General features: G+C 43.5%; 2 protein-coding genes and 1 non-coding gene across 3 annotated transcripts in view; 2 read left to right on the plus strand and 1 right to left on the minus strand.

Moving 5' to 3' along the window:
* Positions 1 to 13,364, plus strand: part of LOC146181780 (lysosomal alpha-glucosidase-like) — a 43,037-nt gene extending 29,673 nt beyond the window's left edge. The window contains exons 14-24 of the mRNA XM_084576788.1: positions 1,698 to 1,834; positions 1,894 to 1,928; positions 3,118 to 3,228; positions 3,737 to 3,870; positions 4,500 to 4,584; positions 5,131 to 5,187; positions 5,882 to 6,009; positions 6,709 to 6,794; positions 7,464 to 7,513; positions 7,599 to 7,760; positions 12,423 to 13,364. Of these exons, the coding sequence (XP_084432914.1) occupies positions 1,698 to 1,834; positions 1,894 to 1,928; positions 3,118 to 3,228; positions 3,737 to 3,870; positions 4,500 to 4,584; positions 5,131 to 5,187; positions 5,882 to 6,009; positions 6,709 to 6,794; positions 7,464 to 7,513; positions 7,599 to 7,760; positions 12,423 to 12,500 (1,063 nt within the window). The 3' untranslated portion in view covers positions 12,501 to 13,364. The remainder of the gene's footprint in view (positions 1 to 1,697; positions 1,835 to 1,893; positions 1,929 to 3,117; positions 3,229 to 3,736; positions 3,871 to 4,499; positions 4,585 to 5,130; positions 5,188 to 5,881; positions 6,010 to 6,708; positions 6,795 to 7,463; positions 7,514 to 7,598; positions 7,761 to 12,422) is intronic.
* A 2,720-nt stretch (positions 13,365 to 16,084) lies between these two features.
* On the minus strand, positions 16,085 to 16,166 carry TRNAL-AAG (transfer RNA leucine (anticodon AAG)). The gene has a single exon. It is a non-coding gene; the product is annotated as a tRNA-Leu (tRNA).
* Positions 16,167 to 20,331: 4,165 nt separating this feature from the next.
* The window catches only part of LOC146181782 (uncharacterized), a 54,300-nt gene continuing 53,664 nt past the window's right edge, over positions 20,332 to 20,967 (plus strand). The window contains exon 1 of the mRNA XM_084575848.1: positions 20,332 to 20,370. Coding sequence (XP_084431974.1) covers positions 20,332 to 20,370 — 39 coding nt within the window. The remainder of the gene's footprint in view (positions 20,371 to 20,967) is intronic.

Here is a 20,967-nt window from a genome sequence, read left to right on the forward strand (position 1 = left end):
CATTTAGCTACACAAGCAAACTTATTTAGCGGTGCGTGAAGCAATAACGCATCTTTGCTGGTAGGTGACGCTCAACCTGCACAATAAAGGGAGGGTTATCTAATCAGGATATGTTCCTTCAGCCGACGCGTTGCGTGCCCTTCGATGCAATTTGCTCTGCATTGTGTCGTGCTTTTAGTAGAAGCGAAGTCTTGCAGAAGGCGCATACTTGAGGACACAGATTACATGTCAACGGGAGCGGAAGACGCCGTAGCATATAAACAGGAAATATTCGAGGCCTACACTAATATTTGGCAGAACCGTGCAATCTTCTTTCAACCGTACCCGTCACTCAGCGCGGAACAAGTACGCTTCCCCCACAAAATTCTGAATAGTACTCCATTCAACAGATTAGTACAGAGTGATTTTGGATAACGCGATAGAGCTCGCTGTCCCAACTATTCAGAAATCGGGGAATATACAAAACATTTTCTAGACTCATGTAAAGCTGCCATCACATTTTATTTATCTTACCCATTTCCTCAATCAATTCCTGGAGTGCTTCAATCGATCTCGACCGACGACCAAAAGAGCAATCTGCTCCTTTTAATTGAGGTTCAGTAGTGGTCACGAGTAAAGTTGATTCCTCCGCCTCCACAATGCATCGTAGTTGTCACTGCCTAGTACATCTGTTTTGCGCAAGTAGGTTTTGGGGAAGAAAAGTCATTAGGCATAGCTACTGTCGCCTCTATTTCGGACTCATGGACATTGCCTGCTGCTAGAAATTTCAGCTCGCATGAAAAGCAGTGATAGTTTGTTGACATTTACTGTAATTTGCACAAGCGTTTCGCTTATAAATATTTTTATCATCTAGATCTGATTTTTATTTGCATTGTTTTTAAGGGGTTCGATTATTATATGCCCGTTCTTGTCTGCCATGCCATATGTTATTGTTTTGTATTATTATTAATAATTAACACGTAACAATATTATTGTTATTATTGCACTAATTATTTCTCAGTTTGTTTTATATATAACATTTCAGCCACTCAGCGCCAAGGGATCCCCGGGGTAGCTTACTAATTTTGGGACATGCTAAGACATTACATGTTGTATATTGAATTTGTATATGCTACGAATATTATTAAACAAGATCTGTGTTAGCGTTCGCTTTGATTGATTGAATGTCCTTTATTGAATGGGGAGGCTCATGGCCATGGATGGGGATAAAGGGGAGTAGACAGAATCTTCATTGTTTAGGTCGTCACTCGAATCACATTGCTCTAACCAGGCCACTAAGCGAGCCATACTTGGCAAATATCATCTGTGTGTTAGCATCAGTTTCTAGAAGGGAACGGTAGTTCAGGGGGCAGGGTTTGATCTCGGAGCGTCCAGTAGAAAAAGCAGGGCAATCCCAGAGTAGATGAGATATGCCGCCGCGAGTTATATTTGACGTCACATCCGTCGAGAGAATCAACGCATCCTCCTTTCCACTTTGGTTCTGGGCGCGCATGCGCAGTTCACGGAGCCGGCTCTCTGCAAGTTCAGGTTTTCCCTGCTGCAAGAGTCGTAGAGTGGGGACACGTAATCATTTTCTCTCTATACTGACGCCAGCGGGCCATATAATACGTGGCGTGTAAGTCGTATGGGCAATGATCTTATTCAAAGAGACTTCTTGACTTAAACTCTTCGTTTTGCAACGACTTCCACGCTTTCAGGGCTCTAGAAGAAATTGTGGGTGAAAGAACGCTCGTGATTTCCGAGTCTACGTACCCCTCGACGGGCCGCTACGCGGGGCACCTCATTCATCTGCCAGACATCGGCGAATGGTCGGGATTAAGAAAAGCCATTGTGGGTGGGTACGCACCGCCGTCTGTGTCTATGCTTTGCTCATGGATTACCTCCTCTTTGCAGCTGTCCTCGAGTTCAACATGTTCGGAATTCCTTACGTAAGTCCATATTACTGCCTCATGTATCTTTTGTTTGTTATGGTATAGATTTAAGCATTTTTCGTTCCATACCCCTCTGAGCTGTCCTCAACTCACAAATGGTAGGGGAAATATTAAGAGATAGGAAGCGTGCAGAGTGGGTCAGAGAAATAACTCAAGTTGCCGACATTCTAGCGGAAATTAAGAAGAAGAAATGGACATGGGCAGGACATGTAGTGCGAAGAGAGGATAACCGATGGTCGCTGAGGGTAACAAACTAGATTCCAAGGGAAGGAAAGCGTAGCAGGGGGCGGCAGAAAGTTAGGTGGGCGGATGAGGTTAAGAAGTTCGCAGGGGTCAGGTGGATGCGGCTAGCACAGAACCGGGTTAAGTGGAGAAACATGGGAGAGGCCTTCGGCCTGCAGTGGGTATAGTCAGGCTGATAATGATGATGATGATGATGATGATGATGAGATTTAAGCATGGGGTTGCGCATACACACGACATCGTTGATTTTACTGCTCCGATCTCGAATACTTACGTTTTCAGTCACCACAATAGCGCCCGGCGAATAAACAATAGCTTGCCGTCGTGCTTTCAGTTTCGGCATTCTGTACAATTATATTGCCTTACGCATCACGGCCAAATTTAAATTGGCAATATTTGGTACTGCTTCCAACGTGCCCCATTATCTTTCCCTGAGCCGCAAAAATATTATATTTGGCTCCGATCCACATGAGATAAAGACGGAGAGTTTTGATATAAGGAAGTTAACATGCATAGATATTTTATCTTACTGACCGAGAGGTGTGCGCTCGCTTTATTGATGTCAATATTTCGACAATCAAGCAAGCTGGGCAAAGTAGTCTGTTTTTTGATCCGCGGAATCTGTCGGTGCTTAATGTTGGCTCCAAGAATAGCTGGATTTTCACTCTGGTCGAGCAGGAGGTGATTGCAAGGCCCTAACTTTATCTTCTGTGTCGCCTCAAATAACGCCGGCGGTAATGGCGTCCAATTTTGTCACTTAGCGGCATAGATGTAATGCTAAAAGCGTGTGAAGGTCGCTTTCAAAAAATTAAGCTTATCTGTCGAAAATCAGCGTCGATCTTTCCGAGTAGCTCTTGTGTGCTTCACTATGCTTTTCTTATTTTTTCTTCTTTTTGTTTGAGTGGGTTGTTTTGTGAGCAGCATGATGAGAGTCGTTACGCAGGTCGGAGTCCCCCTGTGTTCCGGATCCATCTCCTCACTGTTGTGCCAGCGATGGATCGAACTGGGAGCCTTCTTTCCATTAGCCGTTGACTTCAGGATGACCCGAGGAAGTGTGAGTGTACTGGGCTATGGCGGTAAAAAGTTCATGCTAGGCATTGCATTACTGATTTTGGAAGAAAAAATCGTCAGTGCATTCACGACACACTAAAAAAAAGCAAAAAAAAAAAAAACATTCTTGCATTCAGTGACATTTATTTACGACGACGCAGTGTGGTTGTACGATGGATTACACAGCATGAGTTGTTTAGTTTATATTTCTATTGTTCAGTCCTGTGCAGTAATATTGAAAACACAATCAAACTACTGCCAATGGTGAAAGTAATCTCGATGAATTTTTTTGCTTACAAAGTCCCCACTAAGAGCGCTGCTTGAATGTATTTCAAAGGAGCAAATTTGAACCCCCTTCCCCCACCCCTCTTTCTTTTAGTAAGCGACTGCACTGTGTTTGCCTTACGTTCTTTAGATACCCCAAACTTGTAGCGGTCGCCGTACTCTATAGTTGCTTGTGACGGATATCAATACGAAACTACAGCGTCGAATGATTTCGCATCTTGGCGCAGGCGGAAACACTTCCCATGCCGACCGCCGCCCTCACAGCGATCCTGATGAGATACCAGCTTCTACCTGTCCTCTACACACTCTTCTTCAGGGTCAGCCTGACCGGTGGAGCGGTGGTGAGGCCTCTGTTCTTCGAGTAAGTACTCGGTGCATTTGAAGTATCCTGGTATCCAAATTAAAATTCAGACTTGCGAAAATGTGATTGTCGTCCTCTCTTGAGGGCAACGAATTCTGGAAATGAGCTGTGAGGCCGAGCAGCGCAAGCAGCATCTCACCTACGAACTCACATTGACAGGTGGAGCCCATATCACGCGCTATTTTCCGCAGCCCTTTTATATTTTAATGCTTACTACCAGACCTTAACAGAGCAACATATCTTTAAGTAAAGAAACATATTTTAATTTATACTAGCAGCCCAATGAAACGGCCTGTGTTAAGCGCTTCTATATTGTATGGCTATATACCTTTCATGGCGGGTCTGGTGCAGCGTCTGGTGTATGCGACGCTTCTGTTCTGGTATCAAGAAAGATTACCAGACATGCGTTAAACTGTGGCGGAGCGAAATTATCTATTGGTGTCGTTGAATCAAATGCACGTATAATATCTTCCATGACATCGAGATGTAGATTCGCCGCAAGCCCTGCATTGTTGTCATAAAGGTTCGTAGACGGCCACAGTACTGCCATTCACCGCTCAAACATAGGACATTGCACGCGCAGAAACGTTCTTTTACGCATCTATATTGTGTTCAATTTTTTTTTTAAGGTTTCCACTGGATAAAACTACCTACAACCTTGACAAGCAGTTCATGTGGGGTTCATCGATTCTGTTTTCTCCAATATTGGACGAGGTTGGACACATCTTTTTTTTTGTCTCTAACTAACTAACTAACTAACTAACTAACTAACTAACTAACTAACTAACTAACTAACTAACTAACTAACTAACTAACTAACTAACTAACTAACTAACTAACTAACTAACTAACTAGCTAACTAGCTAACTAGCTAACTAACTAACTAGCTAACTAGCTAACTAACTAACTAACTAACTAACTAACTAACTAACTAACTAGCTAACTAACTAACTAACTAACTAGCTAACTAGCTAACTAACTAACTAGCTAACTAGCTAACTAGCTAACTAGCTAACAAGTTAACTAACTAACTAACTAAACTACGACAGTCGGTCGGTTGGTCGATAGATTGTTTAAGTGATATGATTGGTTGGTTGATTGATCGAACGATCGATTGATCAAACGATCAATCAATCACCGTCATTTGTAGCACCCTTTCATTGTAAAAAAGTTCTTCAAATTGAATTCAGGCGTCATCCTGGTAACATTCAATGTTTGTGGCAATGTAAAAAATAGCTTCTGGTTCTTGCGCGTCCACAGGAAGGAACCAGTCACGAGTACTACCTACCACCTGATGTTTGGTTTGACTTCATGTCGGTAAGTACCGGAAAGATCGATGTGCTTATTTCGCCACAACTTGCGCTTGTCATGTCTTTGATCTTTTGCACGTGCCGTTAAACCTCAAATACCACTGCTGCCTGAATAGGCTTCCTAAGACAATCGTCACAGGAGTTGAGAAATACTAGAAAGTTTTACAGCCTCATAATTAATGTCACGGCGTCAAAACATTTATCGGCATGGCTCAGGGTTAGTCTTCGGCCGGTGTACTCTTGATTGGAGAAAGATGTAATTAGTGATGCACTTTGCGTCCAATGCTCTGGGAAGCATATGAAGAAAGATTTAGTGCGATATTTTTTAGGTGCTTTGTTTGTAGGCTTCTTTAAATGTCGCTGTTGATGAGATTTGCGTGCTTGCATCTGCTTTTCCGTTCGTAACTACGGACATACCTTCACAAACTTCCTTTTAGCAAGCGATGTCGCAATGGTAGTATAGCGAAGCAAAGTAAAAAAGAAAATTGTTTAGATACACACTTCACTTAGCAGCGATTCGCCGCGCATCGTTCATCGTTCGCGGAAACTGAACGAGCTCCCTTCAACATTGAATAGAATGGCATCAGTAGCAAAGTACGATTATCATTTGAATCTTGACGCATTCGTTCGACCGGTGCTCTTATTGTTTTTTGTGTAATTCACCCAGCGCTGGTTAATTGTGCATAATTGATCTTCTTCAGGGAGCACGAAAAGATGGATCCACAGAGATGATGACTCGCAGTGTAACGGAGAACTCAACCTTGATGATCCACGTCAGAGGAGGTCAGGTCATTCCTGTGCAACCCACGCTGAAGAACACCATGAATAGGCAAGTGTGTGTGTGTGTGTGTGTGTGTGTGTGTGTGTGTGTGTGTGTGTGTGTGTGTGTGTGTGTGTGTGTGTGTGTGTGTGTGTGTGTGTGTGTGTGTGCGTGCGTGCGTGCGTGCGTGCGTGTGTGTGCGTGCGTGTTGCCATTTTATGAACAGCAAGGAAAGTAGCTGATGTGAAACTTCCAGCTACTTTGAGTGGCCATCGTTAACTTTCGTGCGTGATTTGCAGTAAGAGGGAATTTCACGAGGGATTCGTTTTATATGCGTTTTACTAAAATTGTAACAAGGGTATCACACAGACCATATCTGGTAATAAGGGAGTAATTACTCAGTGACATCCACCCAAACGCAGCCATACGGCTACAAAGGAAAGCTATACAGCTTTCTCATAAACTTCACAGGTAAAGAAAAATTTGCCCTGGTCCGGATCTTTATCACAAATCTGCTCCACCTTGGCAGATTCCCCTAAAATATTCGATCACTATGTCCGGTAACTGGTGACGTCTGCACTGTAATTAAAAATATTGAGTGACGTCAGTTCGCTTTGTATCCCTTCTATGACAACAGCCGGAGCTAGCTGTTATAAGGCAAGCTTACTGAGTTCAAGAAAAAAGCTTTTCTTTTGTGCTATGTTAATTTGAATGCAAAAAGTGACAATACGCGTATATCTGATTAATATTACGTATTTTGGTCCCTAGGAGTAACGTTCCATACGACCTTTACGTTTACCCAAAAGATGGGTTTGCAACCGGCGAACTGTTCGTTGATGATGGTTTGGCTCAAGGTAAGATATCTGCTTGTTTGCTCAAAGTGGGAGATCGTTTTAACCGAATAATAAGACTAGCATTTGCCGTATATGCTTCCTTATTCGCTGATGATACGTCGTATAATCGACCTACTAACGTCGAGAATAGAAATGCAATGTAAATAAGATTGATAAAGTTGGAAGGTCGTATCGGTAGACCATTGGAATCCCCGAGTCACCACCGTGCTATGAAGGCGGACGGCAAAGTGCACCACAAACTGGAGCACTAGTTCTGTATTTTTTGTTTGTTTTTATGACGGGGTTTCCAAAGCTCGCGGTTGACACGGAGCTTCGTACTTTTCTCAATATCAGTATCTTGCTAGGATCTTTTCTGCAACTTTCTCCAAGAAGAAGGGGCGTGCAAATCCTCTGTGCAGTAACGGTTACCGTACGGTAATGCCATAGTTTGTAAAATCTATAGTGGGGCCTGAGCACAGGACTTTCTGCAGTAGCATCGGTGTCCCTTGATTTTCAGATTATGTAGCCGAATCTGGGCTTCGCCCTGGACTCTACTCACGTATTCGCTTACCCTCGAATCACGGTTAGGAAAAAAAAAAACGAAAATCGGGCCTACCAATACGCGGGTAAACACAATAATACCCACATCATAGTCCTAATGCTTCGTTTTTGACATCTTTTTTCAATTAGGGACCATCGAATCAAATCAGTACGACCTATACAGCTTCATCCTTGCCCAGGTAAAATGTGAAGGCATTTTGTTTACGCGAGTCGTACTGGTATTTTATGGAGCCTTAAAGCGAGTACGTTTATTCCTGCTTTTAGAACCTCCTACGTGTGTCTGTTAGCCACTTCGGCAACGGAACTCGGCAGAACGCGACGGTCAGAAACGTCGTGTTCTTTGACGTCGATGTCCCCCCATCCAGGGTGACGATGAACAAGAACAACCTTGCTCAGAGCTCCGTGGTGCACAACGCCACAAAAAAGGTAAGCAGTCTGTCATCAGAAACCGACGTCCATCACTTGAACTTGACCCTTGCACGCTAAATAGAGTGCACAACAGCACTGCGCCTAAAAACTAAGATAATCCGTACCAAAAAATGCAAAATACACCAACTGACTTTCGTCCTTTGGCGTAAATTTACATACAGTAGGTGGACTTAAATGGCAACTCCGGAGGTTTTTTGACATTCGGATATTCTAGTAAAAATTTTACCATAGGCTCTCCTCTCCGTCCTGACGCATTCTACAGAATTTTGCCGCCGTACGACAATTTGTTCACGCGCAACACGGCTTTAAAATATGCCGTTTTCATGGCTTAAGTTGAGAGTATTTCTGCGGGCAACACTGAGTTTCTGACGTCACAAACAGTATAGCGGCGTTACTGTCCACTTCCCGCGTGATTATAAAATTGTGAGGCTTATATTGGACTACCTCAGACATTTTATGCAGTGCATCATGACTTCCATACTTTATTTTCACCATCCAACGCACGTACGAGTGTTTTTCTGATACTGAGTGTGACGTCACCATTTCGTCAACTGGGACGTCGTTTCTGGCCCTGAAAGCTGTTTCGGTTTCGGTTTGCTGTTTTGTTTTTATTAAAAATACTTGTAATTGGAATTTCGAAAAACGGTTTTTTGTGTTGGAGTCAGGACATGCCGAGGAATGTAATTCAACAAAATACACAAAATTATGAAAAAGCCACCAGAGTTGCCCTTTTACCGATTGGGTGCAGGCGACCTAGTCACTGGTTTCGGATTTAGTGGGCACTTTGAATACAGGGAGTTTACATGAACCCGACGAAGTCTGGCCGAGTTGGCCCATCGGGCTGAAAACTGGCTGTTGGGCTCATGCGTACAATAGTGTGTCGAGCTTAATTATCGCTAGTGTGTCGTTAGGGTGTCGGACTTGTAAGCTCGACACCGTAAGACATTCTTGCGGTAATCAGTCCGACTACAGGGGGTAGGTTTACTCAACCCGACCCGCTGGGGTACCGCCTCCTCTCTTGCCTCTTTACTGGTCGGGCAGCAGCAGGAGACGGGACCGTGAGCTGTTCGTCTGCGCATTCCTCCTCTCCCGCCTGCTCGTAGTTTACTTGCTTGACGCGATCTATACCGGCGATCTCGACCCGACTGAGGGTGCGTTCCAATTCTTTAGACCTCCTGCAAGACTGTTTCGTAGACGTCTTGAAGACGTCTACTACCCGTTCGCGTATTGGAACACTTGTCTACGCCTCACGCCACCTCGCGGCATAAAAAGTGAATTAAAATTTTTGGATAACTATTATAATCCAGATTTTTTTAAAAACTTGGTAATGATGCAGGCGAAAAACATATTTTTAACAAGTAGCAGATTTTTCGCGGCAATAATACTGGGTGTTTCATCGTCACAGTATAAATAAACTATCGGTCGGTCTGCTACAAGTATTGGTCACGCAGTGGACGCGCTCACAGTAGACAATATTATATAAAGTTATTAGACTTTTATCACTGGTGTTGAAGTGTACACGCTTCTCGAATGTGTTCTTACACAGTCCTCCAAACATGAAAGATACAAAACGCTGCAAACTTAAAAAGGTTACGGACGAAAGGTGATTCGTACGGATGCTACGCACGGCAAAAGAAAAAAACAAATTTGTGCCATTAAACCTGTTGTGTCACTAGGGGAGGGAACCAAAGACAGCAGAATGTTTTAATAATATACAGGCAGGCTAAAACTAATATGAAACAAGCCAGCACTTAGGCGAGTTTGTTCTGAGGTTAACTAAGTGTACACGAAAGAGTTTGCTACGGCTACTACAGCAAGCAAAACGCATCTGTGTGCCGTACACCACCTGTCCTGACACCCTGCGAGGTACCCAGAGGGCGACGAGTGTATCTATATAATCAAGGCATAAGCAACTGTACGTCAAATTATAAACCGATCACGTAAACAGACCAACAGCGTCCGCCTCTCCCAACAACAACGCGCGCTTCTCTTACGTGATTCAGGACTATGCATTGCTAGGCATCTCACGACCATGAAGGCTGCTTAATTCGCCACTAGTTTGAACACGCATTAACGGAACGACATACAATTGAAAGGCGATGCATATGCATGCTCCAGTGGTTACGAAAAGCAAGACTCGCCCAGCGGCGAAGAGCAGCGCGCTGTCCGTCATGTTTAGACAGCAAAGTAGCCTGCATCAATGTTGACTTCGGCGAAGCAGTCTTACTGGACGGCTTCGCGAGAATTGGAACGCGTCCCACGATGGCGGCTGTCAGGCTAAACGTCTTGATAGACTTCTACTAAGTAGTATTGAAATTTACTTTAAAGGGTACGACAGAAACAGGCTCATGTAAACCCTGATGCGTCAGGCTCCTTAAGCCCGACATCCGGCTCGTCCCTACTCGACCCGCTAGCGTCGGGCTCTATATACAGTTGAACTCAGATACATCGAATTCAAAGGCGAACTTGAAATAGTTCAATATATCAGTAATTTGGGTCGACGAGCCCTACGTGAAAGTCCTGGAAAATATATATATATATATATATATATATATATATATATATATATATATATATATATATATATATATATATATATATATATATATAATATACTGGCTGCACAGCAGCCATAGTTCTGCATAAAGAAAGTAACAAAATTCCCATAAAGAAAGGCGTTAGGCAAGGAGACACGATCTCCCCAGTAGTATTCACAGCTTGCTTAGAGGAAGTATTCAGAGACTTGGAATGGGAACAGTTAGGGATAAGGGTAGATGGAGAATACCTCAGTAATCTACGATTTGCTGATGACATTGTCTTGCTAAGTAACTCGGGGGATGAACTGCAAATAATGATTGATGACCTAGACAGGAAAAGTAGAAAGGTAGGCTTGAGAATCAATATGCAGAAGACTAAGGTAGTGTTCAACAGCATCGGGAAGGAACAGCAGTTTACGTTAGGTAGCGAAGCACTGGAAGTAGTAGGCGAATATGTCTACTTAGGACAGGTAGTAACCGCAGATCCGGACCATGAAAAGGAAATAACAAGAAGAATAAGATTGGGATGGAGCGCATTTGGCAAGCACTCGCAGATTATGACTAGCAGCTTACCGGTATCACTCAAGAGGAAAGTATAAAACAGTTGCATCTTACCTGTACTCACCTATGGAGCTAACGAAGAGGGTTCTACTTAAGTTGAGGACAACTCAGAGGGCTATGGAACGAAAAATGGTAGGGGTAACATTAGAAGATAGAAAGCGTGCAGAGTGGGTCAGAGAAATAACTCAAGTTACTGACATTCTAGTGGAAATTAAGAAGAAGAAACGGGCATGGGCAGGACATGTAGTGCGAAGAGAGGATAACCGATGGTCGCTTAGGGTAACAAACTGGATTCCAAAGGAAGGAAGGCGTAGCAGGGGGCGGCAGAAAGTTAGGTGGGCGGATGAGGTTAAGAAGTTCGCAAGGGTCAAGTGGATGCAGCTAGCACAGAACCGGGTTAATTGGTGAAATATGGGAGAGGCCTTCGCCCTGCAGTGGGTATAGTCAGGATGATGATGATGATGATGATGATGATGATGATGATCAGTAATTTGACATATGAAAGGACAGTAGATGCACTTACTAGTAACTTAGACGAAAAAAAAAAAATGGACTGTACCCATGCTAGTAACGCGCTTCTTGAAACGACGTGCCGCCTGCCCGCGTAGATACTGGCAGCGAACTATAGTGGCTCCCGCTAGCCACCATTAGCGAACCAATCCCTAGGTGTTGCTAAACCTAACCTCTTCTGCATCGAAATCACACCGGATAATGATATAAAGCAAGCTGCTGCCTGTCAAATGTGTCAAATCTTGATACCATGGCTATAAATAGGATACTGTCATTGAAAGTAAGGCACAGTTGGTTTGGACAAGGTCTTCGGTTTGAGAAAGACGCCAGGCGTCGGCTAACGCTAAGCTTTAATTAGTCATGTTAATCATGTTGGCTTCACCCACCCATGGCAGAGTTTTGGCATTAAAAGGGACTACCAGAGACTGAAGGGCACTGTCAAGTACACCCCATGTGCACCTCGCCATGCGTTTTCACAGCGCTAGCAAGCGCTTAAGACCTCGCAGCCAACCGCTCTCCGCTTGCGAAAAGTAATTTAAAGGGGCGTGGCGTGAGTTCGATAAACGTGAGCTTGATAAACGAAGCTCGATAAAATCCAAAAATAGTGCTATACATTTACGTGGTGTTTTCAAAGGGATGTTCTGGATCTCTGTTTGACATAAATATTAATTTGATATATCCAGAATTGGTATACCTCGACTGTACAGCTTTGCACAATTCGCCGAATTCCACTGCGATAGAAGGAACGGTAACTGCAACCCCTTCCCGAAAATATTAAATTGCCAAAGCTCCCCAATAATTACTTTATTTGCGTTTATGTAGATGGTAGGGTTGTGCTAAGCACAAGCTGCACCGACGCTGCATTTCTTTTGACACTTTCCGTACATCACTAAGCGTGATCGCAACAAACAAGGCAGGTTTAGAGTATGAGAGTATCTGAACATCGCTTAATGCACTGATAAGCTACCAGTGTTGTGTAGTTCCACAAGGCACTTTACCTATACGGTGTGTTCATAACCCTTGCGACCGATCTCGTTTTCTTTTTCTACAGAGCCTGTCAATCTCAGTCAACCTGCTGCTTCGTTCGCTCACCAGTATGGCTACGGAGGCAGTCCTGCAAATCTACTAATAACTGCGCAGCTCACACGAGTGGCTTCAGTGATACAATGTCTCCCGGTTCGAGGTGGTCGTTTCTCAGGTCATTATCTGCTTTTTCGCGCTGCACTCCGAAGGGGGAACGTAATTTACATTCATTTTCCATGAGTGTAGCGATGTCCAAGTGAAGAAGGAAAGAGCACAGTGATATGTACTTGCTTGTGAGACGATGAAACGTGTATAGTGTATGCAATGGTGTTTCGCGCGCTTTCGCTGGGGGCACCAATACTGCTCTAGCTATTCCTCTTGGATTTCGCGATATGGTGCTACACTGAGTGTTACACATTCCTGACATGCTTGGCACACTGAAACGAACGTAAGGTTATTTGAAATGTTCTACAAGAGTGGTAGGTACCGGTCGGTCACTGGGTGTGTTTTTGTTCAAACTTTTGTGAGGAATGTCGGTCATATGAAGTCGTTATGAAAAAGTGCAAGTGCGTATAGAGGTATTCACATTTTTTCCTTATTTTGAAACTTTTACTTGCGACTTTTTAACTTAATGACTATATAACGCTTCCCTGCCCTCCACCCTTCTTTTCTCCTCCTCCTCCTCCTCTTCCTTTAACCCAGATCACTGCATGATACTTCGAGATGCACGTCATGCAAAATGTAGATAGACGAGAGCGTCTACAAAGTACGCGTGCTTGTGAGGAAACATCCTGATAACTGTGTGCTGTCCACCAGTGATGTTCATTTCATACAGTGTTCGTGTGCCAGCAGCCCTGCAGTGAATGGTTCGCAATGAGAAAATGTGCGTGTGCTTGAAAACATTACGTTGCATGCAGGCTGATAACTGAGATCATTTTCATTTATTTTCAGTTCTTTTTTTTTTTTTTTTTTTTTTTTTGCATTGACATAAGCGCTACTACTTAGTCGAGCCTGTCTGATATTTTTTTTCGTATTCTTAGGACCATTTCAGTTTAGACTTACTGTTTCAGCTCGCGCACCTCGGAACTAGGATTTCTGTTCGTTACATCAACCTAGCAGGCGTTTACCGTAAATGTTGAGTAGTAATGCCTCACATTTAATAATTTATTGCGTGACTATATGTTGAGAAATCAAGTTTACGTTTTGTAAAACAATGTAAGTAGCGTTCTTCAGGGTGAGCTTCATTGCTGACAACATGTATACTGGTTTTATATAGTTACATGTATACCAGCATCCTTGTCACTTCCGATCGCAGTATAGAAGTCTTAGTGCCATTACTTCTATTTCCTATGTGTGTTTCTTTTTTATCCGCGTTGTTTTGAATATTTATGAACTCGTTACCCTGTTACCTTCCACAACAAAGTATTACAAAGGTAAATCTGTATTCTAGACTTTGTTTTATGCGACTTTAGAAGCTTACGTCACCTTGTTTAAATATTAAGTCGTTTGTTGCCACATTGCTATTACAGGAAGATGAAATAAATACTTCCTTGTGAATAACTTCTGTGCCTATGTTGTGTTTTCTTTTGTTTCCTATTTGCCACTGTCCGTGCACCTCACCTTTCCTCCCTTGCATTTTGCGTGGAATGATGTCATCATCAGCATCAATCCCCTCAAAGCCTACTACGGGGGAAAGGGCTTCTCTCACTAACTTCGAACGAACCCAGTCCACCTGTGGGCACCGTGTGTCTGGAAACTTTCCAATATCCTCTGCTCACCTGACTCTCTGCCTTTTCCAGATGTGCGTTCTCGCACTGCTAGAATCCACTGCTTTGCTCGTAGGAATCAAAAGTTACTTCCTTTGCATCACGCACACTCCCCGTGTCCTTTCCCCCTTCTCGTAATCAGCTGCGATATCAATACATCATTCTTTTTAATGAATGATATTTATTTCCTTAGGGCATCAAAGGGTTATGTAATGAAGGATGACGAAATGATGAAATTAATGAAAAGATGTTTGCTGATTTTATGAAGTCCAGAACTGAGAGTCCTGACCTTGTGTTCACGCAATATATGCAGCAGGATTCCGAGTTGAATGACCCGATACTGTCAGGTGCCTGATTCTTGTCAGACTCACTGCAGGGCAGGCACACAGCAAGTGGTGAATGTCGACTTAAATGCTTTCGCATTTGTATATTGGACACCCTGGACGGGGATATAAATGCCAGAAATGGGTTACATATATTCACGAATTCACTCTGTTCTTTAACATCGTCCCAACCACAGCGTGTTACGTAACTCAGAATTTAATTTCAGGCGTTCTAGTTATCTTCCTGGGTTTGGCCCCGTAGGTCAGTACTGGATAGCTACAACTATTATGTCTTTACTTCTTGAACAGTAACAGTGAGCGGCTGCTCATGACTCGACTGTACATACCATTGGTTCATTCTATAGTGCACCTTATCAGAAGATAAAAACTCTCAGGCTTTTTTCCGAGGTGTCCTATCTAACTTACCCTCCTTATTTATCTGGATACGGCGCAAGTATTTTGGTGACCCCCAAATGCAAAAGACACATGTATGCTCTGCAACGTCACTGGATGTTAGGGAACCCCATGCATTGTATGAGTTGTTGCGTAGCAACTCATTCTGTGTTCCTTCTTTTACGGAAAACCTTCATTCCTTCCTTCGTGGCTCAGAGCTTGTGGGTAGTATCGCCGTCACATTGAGCCGTCACATATTGCAGAACAAAGTTGATGAGGTGGCTGCTGCCTCCTCAACTCCGCAACCTGGACCTCGACCGCCCACTTGCTTCACGGCCGCCTCTTGCTACGCTTTCTTTCCTTTGGAGTCCCCTTCGTTACCGTAAGAGACGATCCATTATCTTGCCTTCGCAAGATAACTGAACAATATATCGCCTGCATATTTGTTAATGTTCTCGCAACTAAGCAGAACAGAACATCTGGAAACCCATTAAAATTACAATGCTCAGATCTCGTGCTAACACCCTTGACAACGTCACTAGCAACATCTCAAAGCTCATCGTGTCGTTGATATGCCAAAGGTCGGCTATCAGGCTACGGTATAGGGACGTGGCGGTCATCATGAACGATTATTTCAGGACAGAGTTCGGATTTTTTTTTTCCCTTTTTTTAATTTATAGGCAGCACATGACCTCCACGATGAGTCAGCGGCGCGTAGAGAGCTCTTTAACAGATTTCGCTCCACTTCCTGTCCTGCCCTGGTAGCCTTTGGCTCAGTGTCTTCTGTTTGATGCTGGTGACATCACGTAGTTGCTAGCAACTTGTGCTGGTTGGCACTGACGTCCAAGCAATCACCATGCAGTAACAACAAAACGACAGCTAGCGACGTTATCAACGTTTCAGTCACCCATCACTATATGCATTGTAAAAGCATGGGAAGGGAGGGCGTTGGGATAAGTCATTTCTTGTAAGCCCTGTCCCTCAAGCATACAAACAGCTCCAGTCGTTAAAGAACCCCAGGTGGTCGAAATTTCCGGAGTCCTCCACAACGGCGTCTCTCATAGCCTGAGTCGCTTTGGGACGTTAAACCCCACAAACCAAACCAATCAAGGCTAATCTGCCACAAAAGCGAGAGGCTACGTGACGCATCCCGGGGAAAAAGATTTACACGAGTACCACAGCTACAGAGACTAAAGACGCAAAACGTTTGGCAGCGGTGGGATTCGAACCCACGCCCCCGAAGAGACTGGTGCCTTAAACCAGCGCCTTAGACCGCTCGGCCACGCTACCGATGGGAAGCCGCCGACTGTCTGTCTACGTGACCAGTGTGCTGTTGCTCTTGGCCTCGATCCAATTGCTCGACGTTTGAACCAGGTTTTATCGGGCAGCGACCTGCACTTGCTCTTTCGAGCACTAACGCCTATCACAGTGATGTATTCGAAAAGCGTTTTCTTCGATAACGACGTCTTTTTCTTTCAGTGGTTAGCACTGCACAAATATTAGTCATATTCATCTGGAGCTACCGTGTTTTCTCGGATGTAGTCAAAAGATTTTGTGTATCCTCAAACGTTAAGGTTTAGCACTTCTCTTGCTAAGTGCGTAATAATATATATTTTTTTGTTTCTCGTATCTTCCATCATAACTCATGACATTAGCGTAATTCTCAATTGAACGTTTTTTTCTTTTTCATTTTTTTCTTCCTTTTATTTCATTTTTTTTTTTGCGGGCGTTCTTGAGCTGTGCCTACGTCGCCAACGTTCAGCTGACTGGTTTTACATGTGCTTACTACACGTACTTACCTATAACTTGTTTAAGAGGTATATCGGCCGAGCGACTTTTGCACCTAAGAAGAATACAAAGCTTTGCTACTGGTAATAGACACCCTTTATAAATGTTAAGTCGGCTTCACCTCTATGCTGAATTTCCCACTGATGGCGGAACAGCAATGCATTGAAAGATTATATTAGGGCCATAATTCATGATTTATGCATCAGAACATATTCGCATAATTGCCCTATCACCACTACATGCATCTGCGTAGGAGCAACATGTCGTTTTCCTGCCGGCCAGTTACGCCATGTTTGGGGCAGGAAGCAGAGTGGGAAAGCCTACTGAACGATTTTTGCAAAGGGTCTATTGGTGTCTGACTTCATTAAAATATAGAGTGAAAGATAGTTTAATATAGATACGGTCACATTACAGAAGAGAAGCCTTCACTTTAAGCCCCAGTTGTAAATCACGCAATGTACGCGTGGCTTTTGAGCACTATGTAGCGAGGGCGAACGAGAATTTTAATTTTTCAAGTTAGAAACGAGCCACGCGGGCTGTGCACCATGTGCTGGGTCACAGTCCAAAAAATTCGGTACTATGGCGATTACAGTTGTGATTCCAATCTTCGTTGCGTTCTATCCTGTTACTATACGCAACATAAGGCGAAGGTTTAGAGAACAGCTGTTATACGCCCTTTCGGCGTCGCTACTGTTTTCGGCGCAACCGAACTTAAGAGTGTCAAGAGCGAGTGATTAGCCAATGATAATTTCTGAGAAGAAGAGAAAAAAGAGCCACGAGCTCTGCCCCACTAGCTCGTGGGCCCCCTTTCTCTTTTTCTGAGAAATTCTCTTTGGCTCCTGGGAAAAATAAGAGTGCTTTGTAACTGCACCATACATATTCATACAAATATTTGTCGTTTGTTTTGCGCAAAAGCAGAAAAAAATACTAAGATATGCGACGAATACACAGCGCTGATTAATGAGGAAAGTTTTATTTCATTGCCGTCATGTGTACAGATTGGAGACTCCAAGGGTACCAGAACACGCACGCATAGAACGAAAAAAAAAAAAATGACGTGGAAAAAAGAACTTCAGATATTCGCTGCTTTGCCCTGTGGCGCCATGATCTGTCAATTCTAGGAGAAGCATAATAATTGCGTTGCATTTTTTCTCTCCAATTAGTTTTGCTTTCGATGTGTTTGTGTTCCATCCGTGTGTGTTTCGATATCCTTCGACGCCATTGATCTATTTACACGTGGCTGAACTGAAATAAAGCTTGCTTTGTTGTTCAGCTGTGTATATCGTCCCACGTTTTTGTCGTCGTTTCGTGCGCGCCTGCGATCGCCCTGTACACTTCACAGGGCTTCTGGACCAATGAGCACGCCAAAACGTTGAAAAGCTCTGGTGAGTTTAATTTATTGAACATATCCGGTATTGAATAGCTGGACCGGTTGTGTAGATTGCAAGGCCTTAGCAGTTAGTTGCACAGTGATTGTGGCATTGATTAAGTAACAGTCTGATAGGAAAGTTCTAGCTTTGCTTTTCACTACTGAAAAAGTTGATGTCCTAGTAGAAAACTTATGGTAAGGACCTGCCCCGCCGCGGTGTTGCAGTGGTTAGGGTGCTCGACTGCTGTGCCCAAGGATGCGGAATCGAATCATGACCGCGGCGGCCGCTATTCGATGGAGGCGGAGAGCAAGGCACCTATATGCTGTGCGATGTCACTGCACGTTAAAGAACCCCGGGTGATCACAATTTCCGGAGCTGTCCTCAACTGCACCTCTCATTGCATGAGTCACTTTGGGACGTTAAGCCTCATAAACCATAATTTATGGACTTGACATATTTCTTCTTTTACACTGGCTGGCGTATTTCATCGGCTTCCTTGGTTTATTGGGAATGCAAATAGCTCTAAGTCGAATACCCTTACACGCGTTTCCTGGCTCATCCTGGAAATTTTAGCTCTTCAATTTGGTTAAAGGCATCGGACGAAAAATCTGTTAAGCTGTTGGAAAAAGAAGTAAAAAGTTAAAAGTTGGGAAATTTTACATGTGCAATAAAAAATAAACAAATTAACAAATTAACACATTTTCGTTTAAGCAACGAATTTAGTGCGGGTATAGTGTCTAGTGCACACGATTTACGGTAGCACCGATGATACCCAGAGGTTGGTAACGGTATATTTAATTTATGTCCTCTGAGATGAACTAAGGGGGCGCTTGGGCCAGTTGGTGTGACAAAGCGATGTGACACGGTCGAGTAGAGAAGGGTTCGTGTCTCACTGCGCCCTCTCTCTACCATGCTTTACCGCTTCAGTGTGACCAGGGTGATAGTGAAGGGAAATAAACAATGTAGCTCATGACTGCTGCGTGATTGGCCACTTGACTTGACCACTTAGCGAGGTCACCTCTCATGGCGTACAAAGCTCTCTCATCACATGACGCAAACGTTTCAAATATTAGTAGGGAAGTATCAAAAGCACCTACGAGCAACAAAGCCCCCGATGTGGAAATCCGTCCTACTGAAATGGCGCCGGCATCTGCAGTGGTCGTTTAAGAGTGCCCAACCTTTCCACGAAGGTGGTGCCGCTGTTGCGTGAGAAGGCACACTTTCCACAGACGCGTTTTATAGATCGGAATTGCGGTACGAGCGATCTGAAAGTCACAACCTGAGAGCTTTCAGATACCCTTTAATGCAAAGCCTTTGTCCTCAGCGGAAAAGATGTTACCGAGACACAAGATGCGAAAAGTTGTCTCAAGCGTGTGTGGAATTTTGAGGAAGCCAGAATGCATTTCAAAGATGGAGGAAAAGAAATGTTTGATACAACAGTTTATTCTTTTGGGGATACAGAGCTTTTAGGCAGGACACGAGAACCCTTTGCATTTAAGTGTTGTGGTAATACATTCAGAAGAACGGAAATTTGAGCTAGTTGGTGCAGTCGCGGCGCTGTTTTTTGATTTGGTAATGCATTCAATCGTAATAGTACATTCGTCGCGCATATGCACTTTAAAACAAGCTTGACTAATAATCCCTTAATTTGTTCGTCTATTAACGTGATAGCGTTAAAGACTGTGTTTCTATGTCTTAAGGTTGCGTGACGTCGCACAACCTGCTGACCATTCAACGCACGCCTGTGTCACGTGCCAACTACCATTGCCAGAGGCATGTTGGTGGTATTTCGCTCCTAGCGCCGACGCCGCCGTTTTCAGTTTTTAGTACTGTCGCTTTAAACAAACTTCAGGTGTCGCAAACGTACAATGGTGTTAAGAGCTGTTTTCCGTTAAAGCCGTGGTAAAAGGCGACGGCGTTGGGAAGCCAGAGAAAAGATAAACACGAACGCATGAGAGCTTTGCTGCACTAGAGTATCACTGCAATGAGTTAGCGTGTATGGGCTCTTACTGCTTTAATTATCACAATCGAACAGAGATGCGAGACAGGACTGAAAATGCTCGCCAGAAAGTCGGTTGATGTCTACTATCATGACTATTGCAGTTTAGGTTTTGGATTCGTGCGTCGCGAGGGAACACGGAAAGCTCACCTTACTTGGCCCTAATCCAAGCAAACCTTGATTACTGTAAATATTGGCAATCTCTTCGATGACGTACACAGTATTCATGTAGAGGTATGTACTTGAATGTTGCTTAATAAGCGGAAGTTATCCATGGGTAACTTGGGGAAACAGGAACATGAAGGAAGCCAAGGCTGATTTAAAAGAGAGTATAGGGGTAAGTTTCTACCTCTTTCTTAAAATTTGATATTAACAATGTGCCCATCTCTTAGGTGACAGATAATCTATTAGACAGCAGGAGAACAAAAAAGAAACAGTGTAGAGTGCGATTCTTTACCTACTAACCTACGGCGAATTTTTTTATTCATTCATTCATTCATTCCTTTTTTTTTTTTTTCAGAAAACACTATACAGACTGGTCGAATAGGCGAAGTAAAGCGATTTACGTGCAACCCATCCTGCTGTAAAAGCTCCAAGTTTGTCAGTTTCTTTAATACACCAAGCACACATGCCTGAGATTTTAAAACATCTACTCCGTATTTTTCGGATAGAATCCCACAAATACTCTGGAATATATCTGATATGAAGATCGCCGTGATGAACAGTCGTTAGCATATAGGAAACATCATAATCATTATCTACTATAAAAACCAAAAAGCAAAGGGAAAATTATGGCAAAGTCCGTTCCAACACCTCTCGAAAGAAAACCTTATCTTCACAACCTATAAACACATGCTCAACAGTTTGCTACTTTGAATATAAAATATAAATGACACATCACCGTACAATGATTTCCTTTCCGCTGTCGATGTCC

Source organism: Amblyomma maculatum, chromosome 8, assembly GCF_055883805.1.
Source record: "Amblyomma maculatum isolate TAMU_Amacu chromosome 8, ASM5588380v1, whole genome shotgun sequence".
Lineage (NCBI taxonomy): Eukaryota > Metazoa > Arthropoda > Arachnida > Ixodida > Ixodidae > Amblyomma > Amblyomma maculatum.